This window comes from Grammomys surdaster, unplaced genomic scaffold, assembly GCF_004785775.1.
Source record: "Grammomys surdaster isolate TR1022 unplaced genomic scaffold, NIH_TR_1.0 100, whole genome shotgun sequence".
NCBI classification, from domain to species: domain Eukaryota; kingdom Metazoa; phylum Chordata; class Mammalia; order Rodentia; family Muridae; genus Grammomys; species Grammomys surdaster.
This window is the reverse complement of record NW_021604579.1, coordinates 1,595,128-1,602,476: the sequence shown is the minus strand read 5'-3', so window position 1 is coordinate 1,602,476 and position 7,349 is coordinate 1,595,128. Positions and strand designations below refer to the sequence as shown.

The following is a 7,349-nucleotide window of genomic DNA, read 5'->3' as shown; positions in this document are numbered from 1 at the left end:
AGAGAGAGAGAGAGAGAGAGAGAGAGAGAGAGAGAGAGAGAGAGAGAGAGAGAACCCACCCATTATTCCCCAAACACAGATCAAAGGACAAAGAGCTACTTCCTGTCCCCACAGGACTTGGGAGCTCCAGAGCTGGGGCTGCTGGGGCTGCTCTACTGAACCCCCACTGCCTGGCTCTAAATCTCACAGTCAGGGTGTCTGATCTTAGGATTCCCTGCAGCTAATATATTCTAAATTCCTAGAGTTGTCTTTTTCTTTAATAGAAACACCAAACTAGCTGGCACTCTGGCTAGTCAGGACTACAGTGGACAGGTGGACAGTAAGATTTTGAGAAGCTTCATGGGTCCTCAGAGTCATGGGTCACATACACCAAGCCAGCCAACAGTAGACTGTCTTGGAGTCACCTTTGAGTGGACAGAGGTCAGCCACTCCTCCCCCTTTATAAAGGGAAGCCTGCATGTCAGGCCTCCCAGAGAAAGCATCCAGTAGTGAGGAGGTGGCCAGCTCCAAGCAAGGCTACTCTTGCTTCTCTGCTTTCCAGCCCTGGCTCTCTGCAGCTGCCAACACCTGGACGTCTCTTCCCAGACTACAGTTTCAGGAAAGGCTGGGTGGATGACAGTGTTATTCTTCCCTGTTTGCAGCACAGCAGATCCCAGGTTTCGGTTTTACTGCTGTGAACAGACACCATGACCAAGGAAAGTCTTACAAGGACAACATTTAATTGGGGCTGGCCAACAGGTTCAGAGGTTCAGTCCAATATCATCAAGGCTGGAATATGGCAGTACTCAGGCGGGCATGGTGCAGGAAGAGCTGAGAGTTCAACATCTTGTTCTGAAGAAAAACAGAAGAAGACTTGCTTCCAGACACCTAGGATGAGGGTCTTAAAGTCCACACTCACAGTAACACACTTCCTCCAACAAGGCCACACCTAGTCCAACAAGGCCACACCTCCTAATAGTGCCACTCCCTGGGCCAAGCATATTCAGACCACCCGACGCTCAGCACCATCTAAGAGTGGGCAGCAGTTTGCACGGCAGCTGGTGCTCAGATCATCGCTGAGCAAGCTTGACCATGTCAGTTAAACTCTTTGGGCTTTGGCTTCCTTTTCTGTACAAGGACAGAGGACTGGGCAGGAAGATGGATGATGTTTAGTCTATAAAGTGTTTTGCATTCTCAAGGATTGAAGATGGACTGGTCCTAAGGGAGAGAAGTCACTAGCAAGTTCTAGTAAAATCCAAAGGTCAGACTCAAATCCTTCTAGCCTCTACTCTGTGTTTATATTCATTCTCATTAAAAAATTATATTATATGCATAACATAGACAGTTAAGACTGAGAGTTTGAGGCTTGCCTGGGCTATATAGTAAGACTACATAAGGCAGAAAACAGAAAGGGGAACCCTTTCTTTCTGTTTGTTGAGAGGAACCAGCCAAAGCAGGTACAGGGGCACAGCGTATATGGAGTAGGGGAAACAAAGTCTAACTAAACAAAAGTGTGCCGTGCTGAAGCTCATTACTTTGTATGCTAAGTTAAAATTCAATTTAAAAACCTGGAAGAAGCCTCTCTTCTGGGCTGGAGAGAAGGCTCAGAGGTTAAGAGCACTGTCTACTCTTCCAGAGGTCCTGAGTTTAATTCCCAGCAACCACATAGTGGCTCACAACCATCTGTAATGGGATCTGGCGCCCTCTTCTGGCCTGCAGGCAGACATGTTGGTAGAATGCTGTATACATAATAAATAAACAAATAAATAAATAAATAAATCTTTTTTAAAAAAAAACTAGAAGGAAATAAAGAAGGAAGGAAGGAAGGAAGGAAGGAAGGAAGGAAGGAAGGAAGGAAGGAGGGACGGGCATGTTCATTCACGCTTGTGCATGTTGGAGGAGCCCTCAGCCTTAGATGAAACTTGTGTTTGAGGGCTCATGGGGTGGGCAAATCAGTGCAGAGCCTGACCCCAGCATACCTGAACCAAAGCCCTGGCTACGGTTCTGACCTGTAACTAATGCGCATTTACTGAGCTCTTGCTGGGCATTAGGTACCATGCTAGACTCTGAGGATGCTCCAGCAAACATGGTTGACTGGTAGGAGGGGCCCGACTTAAACACAGTGGGTGCTGGGGTCAGGCAGGGGAAGGACCAGCCCACATTGACAGAAAGGTGTTCCACAAAGCTACAGTCTCAGCCTTCGAAGAGTTGAAGCAAGTCGTTGGGTTGAAACGTGTGTTCAACCAGAGCTGTCTCTTCAAAGTCCCTGAGCCTTCAGTGACCATCCTCAGGCCCTCCATAGCCTACAACTCTGCTGCCCTGCCCCTTTCTAAGCCTTCTCTCCTGGGCTTCCAAAGCTCAGCCCTGCCTTTGGTTCAAGTGTGCTGGGATCAGGTCGAACAGACATTTTTTCTGCACACCTCTCCCCTGGGCCTGCCATGGCATCCCTGAGTGGCCTTCCATTCTCTCACCCAGCCACCCTGCTCTTCAAAAATCTACAAAACTCTGCATCCATAGGTCCCAGCTGTGTGCTAGATGTTTCTGTGTATCTTTCTTATCTATATCTTACACACAGTTATTTAAATGAGGGCTCCGTTGCCTCACCCCCAGCCTGTGAATGGTCTCGAGAACAAGGCCAGTGGAAACTTAAGATGTCTGTTTCTCCCTTATCCTGACCCCTCCTCTATGCAGACAGCTGCCAAGGACTGTAGAGTTTCCTTCCAGAATACCTCCTATTTCCTGCCTTAGTATTTCCCCAGTCTAAGTGGATAGTTGCCTCTTGTTGAGATTTCGTTTATCTGCAATGCAACAAACAGAATCTTCAATCAGATCTGGAGACTTTAAACTGCCCAATGATCGATCTGCAGCCTACATGACCTGTGTGGTCTCCTTTCTTCTTGCCAACTTCCCATACCTTTTAACACACCTCTTCTTTGTCCTTGCTGAGACTCCTCCCTTCTGCTTGCCACCCTCCCTACCACGCCTAGCCATGTGCTGGCCAGTAGATGGCGCCCGGCTTCTATAGTACATGGTCAGGTGGTATAGGATGAAACCTCTCTGCAGAAACCCTCTGTTGGAGGAAGAAGTGGGGAGGCCAGCGACTGGTCGAGATGGACTGACTTTGAACCACTTCTGAGTTTCCATGAGCCCATGTAGGTGGAGGCCAGAATGACTGAGGGGCTGTGTGAGGAGCTGTGTGTGACGCGGAAGTGTCTCATGGACCCACTAAAAACCTCCACAGCCAACTGGAGGTTTGTAGCAGGTGACAGAGAGCCTACGGCACAAAGCCATCGTCATCACTGGGAAAGAGTGCCTGTCTCAACTTGCTTCCCTTGAAGACTGCATCCCAGGGGCACAAGGAAGACATGAGAACGAAGGCAAAATTCTCACCCCTGTATTTGTACATAGGGTACTCTGGGAGTGCCCCTTCGCTGCCCCCCAAGGCCTGCAGTTCTTTCTTTTAGACACAAGATATAGATTAGGAGGAAGGGGGAGAGAGAGAGGGAGAGGGAAAGGGAGAGGGAGAGGGAGAGGGAGAGGGAGAGGGAGAGGGAGAGGGAGAGGGAGAGGGAGAGGGGGGGAGAGAGGGAGAGAGAGGGAGAGAGAGAAGAGGAAGAAGAAGAGGAGGAGGAGGAGGAGTAAAGAAGGAAAGATAGATAGATAGATAGATGATAGATAGATTGGATAGATAAGAAGAATGGTAGGCAGATGGATAGATAGATGAGTGTGGAGTGTAACTGTATGGTGGGAGTGTGATAGTGGAAGTGTGTGCACTTGAAGAATGTGTGGCTGTGGGTATGAGTGTGAGGCTGACAAGGTGGGCAGTGTGTGACTGTGAGTGAATATGAGGGTGCCTATGGGTATTTGGGGTGTATGGTTGATGGTGTGATGGTGTGAATTGTGATTTCTGGTGAGAGAAGTGTGGTGCTGGCTGTAATGGCGTGGAGGTGCCTAGGAGTGTTTGGGGTGTATGACTGTGGGCACGAGGAGTGTGTGATTGCTTGTGTGAGGTGTGAGTGTATAGGCACAGGTGTGTGAGGAGTGTGTGGTTATGGGTGTGTAGGCATGACTTATGATATAAACCTCCAACTACTACCTGTAGCTCCCTATCTGAGAGCCCCTCTTCTGAGCTCACCCTGGTCACGTCTCTCAGTCTGAGCAGCCCCGAGTCCTAGGTGCTGTTGTCTCTCTGCCATCCTTTGACCTGCCCACTCCAGTGAGAGCAGATGATGAACTCTTGCTGAGGGCATTGGGGAGATAAGTCCTCATCTGTCTTGTAGTGGTCCATGGCTTCTTAGGTAGAATGCTACCTCCTGGATCTCCCAGAACTGTTTCTCCTGCTGTTCCTCATGCCTCCAATGTGGGATAAGAAAGAGATCTCAGAGGCCCTGGTTCAGTCTGTACCCAGGAAAGCAGTGGTGCCTCCTGTTCCTCCCTTACACGTGTCTGGGTGGCTTCCTGATCAGCCACCTTCTCCTTTGGGGGAGATAACTACATCAAGACTTTCTAGACCCACTAGCCATTGAATAATGACACAGAGTCTTTATTTATATTATAGCTTAGGCCTTTAGCTTGGGCTACCTCACAGCTAGTTCATCTAACATAATCCTGTAATCCTAGCCTACCCTACCCTAGTGTTTTACCCCTCCTTCAGTCCTGGTCACCTCCGTGTCCAGCTGGCAAATCCCCTACTCCTGATTTCATCTCCCAGAGACTCTTTCTCACTCTGAAAGTTCTGCCCTTCCCTTTTCTGCCTAGCTATTGGCCACCTGATCCTTATTAAGCCAATCAACAAGTGAGGAAGAGTGTTTGCAAAATTCTGAGGCCGGTAATGATCCATAAGAATAACAATACCCAAATCCAGCCAGTACTCACCTCTGAGGGCACAGCAATCAATAATCAAATATACCGAGACAACCTTCGCACAATGCACCCCAACAGATGGCAGCTTAGTGTGGGAAGGTGCAGGTTCTGGTCCTGCCTTTTCTGACTTGGTGCTCTTCGGTGAGTGTCTCACCCTCTTTGAACCTGTTTAGCTCTTCCTTGCGAGGCAATGGTGACTTACTTCAGGTGAAGGGCTTGATGAATGACAGCGGCTATTACTTTATGAGTTTCTCTCTCTCAGTGGCTCTGGTGGCCTCCAGTGGCTGTTCTCTGTGGCAGAGCCATGGCAGCAGCTGGCTATGGGAAAGCAGCCAGCAGCCAGCAGGGAATTTGCCACTTTCATGTCCTTTCTTTTCCTGCCTTGAAAAAATCGGCTCCTGTGGCTCTGGGGAAAGGGAAGACACCATCCCACATATCTGACACTGGGCTGCCGGAGTCCATGGTGGCTCCTCAGGGCAACTGAGTCTCTTCAGCTCTGTAGCCCTCTGTAGCACATTGTTCTCTCCAGTGTCCACACCTGGCTGGATGCAGCTAGTCTTCTGAAGTAGGACTCTGCCTGCCTCCTCGCCTTTTTTTTTTTTTCCTTCACATGACACCTGTTGCTCACAGGTACAAATCAAACGAAGAGTATATTTATGTGCGAGGCCGCGGCCGAGGGAAATATGTTTGTGAGGAATGTGGAATTCGCTGCAAGAAGCCCAGCATGCTGAAGAAACACATCCGCACCCACACTGACGTCCGGCCCTATGTGTGCAAGCACTGTCACTTTGCTTTTAAAACCAAAGGTAAGAGACAGTCAGCTGGGGCACCGCCCTGGCCATGGCAGGGATCCCCCCTGGGGGAGCTCCAGCACAGAGCCCTCTGCCCGAGGGGCTAAAGTATCCCCACATCCTGAACTCCCAACCACTTGGTACCCGTGGCAAAGCAGTGGCTCCAGACTGGTCAGTGATGCCCACAGCTGCCACAGTCACACAAGCCCCTGCCCATATTTTGCAGCCTCTAAGTTCACACTCAGTAGACACCATCACCCCTTCCTCTGCATGTCTTCCATGGATCTGATGACCTCTGGCATGCACACTTGTCAATCTCACTCTTGCACTAGGGAATCCATTCCACTTGGAACCACGTGACACACTTGCATGTTCACTTTTCTCTATTCCTCCTCACCACACCCAGCATTCTCTGATCCACCCGTCTTCTCTGCAGCGTTCAGCATAGTGTCCAGCTGCCACCTACTCCCACCTCTATCTTGAGAGCCTGTCGCTTCAGCTTCTAGCCTTACCCCACATCAGAGTCAGGGCAGGGTCTGGCAGCCATTTGTGAGAGGACGGACTGGCTGTTGAGTGTGTGCATCTCAGAGAGCAATGATGGGCAATGGTGGCCAGGGCCTGCTATAGTCCTGAGGCCCTGGTCGGACCGCCAAGCAAGGTTCTTGAATGGGGCTCTTCCCTTGCTGGGGGAGTCCTGTAGCTTGCTTGCAGAGAAAGATGGTGGGCCTTGCAAAGAAGCTAGGGATGAGCACCTCAGGTGGTTTTGCCTCTCACACTTTGTAGATGCCTGTGTTTGGACATGAGGATCCTGTCTTCTCTTCTGAGTTAACTAGTGGAGGAGCCACAGGGGGCTCCAGAGATAGAACTCAAGGCAGACTTTGGTTTTCCTCTTGTTCTTTCTTCTGAATCACAAGGGGCAGGGCTACAGCTGAGGACCAGAGGGAGCTGAGTCCTCTAGGCTCCTGTTGCCTTCTTCTCTTGCCACACTGGGTCAGGAGTTGCTGGTCATATTCCCAGGCCTGATGGCCTCTTTTCTGGCATGTTCCACCGCTCATTTCTTACCTGCTAGCGGACCCTGCTCTCTTCTGTCGTCTCACCATCATCTTCCAGCTGAGCATATAGTTTCCCACCATGATCTGGAAATGGATGGAGACACCCACCCTTCCATTTCCTTTTCCTGGTCCTCTTCCTTCGCATCTCAGAAACAGTGTCTCAAAAGGTGCTGAGAAGTCAGTTAGATGGAAGCCTGACCCAGAGCAGCCCAGCTTAGAACGTGTGGGTCCTCTGTCCTACGCCCCACCTCCAGTCTCTCCTCTTCTGGACTTTTGTGGAAGAGAGATTGGAATCACTGACTGGCAACATAAACAAGGAAGCCCTTAACTTTGAAAGTGGAAAACTTCTTGATTGGACCAGAAGAGATCCCGAAAGCCCAGCACCCTCTGTCCCAAGGACACAATGCCTTCATCTTCCTCTCTCCACTGGCTGAGGCGACCTCTGGATGACCACAGTGCTCTTCCAGGTATGCTGAGGAATTGCATTGTTCTGCCCTCAGCATAAAGAGTCCTGAGGAAGCCTCCCCTCTGAGCTACCCACAGTGCACGTGCATCTGGCCCCAGTCCCCTGAGAAACTCCCACTTAGCACCTTGGCCTCACTCGTTCTAGAAGGTCTGTTTGAGGGGGCAGTTTATCCTCTGGGAACTTTCCCTGGTCTGTCTG

At 50.2% G+C, this 7,349-nt stretch overlaps 1 protein-coding gene across 2 annotated transcripts in view; it reads left to right on the top strand.

Moving 5' to 3' along the window:
- The window catches only part of Hivep3 (human immunodeficiency virus type I enhancer binding protein 3), a 68,645-nt gene that overhangs the window by 50,799 nt on the left and 10,497 nt on the right, over nt 1-7,349 (top strand). For both annotated transcript variants that reach the window (XM_028786574.1, XM_028786567.1), the window contains exon 4: nt 5,473-5,648. In XM_028786574.1, coding sequence (XP_028642407.1) covers nt 5,473-5,648 — 176 coding nt within the window. The remainder of the gene's footprint in view (nt 1-5,472; nt 5,649-7,349) is intronic.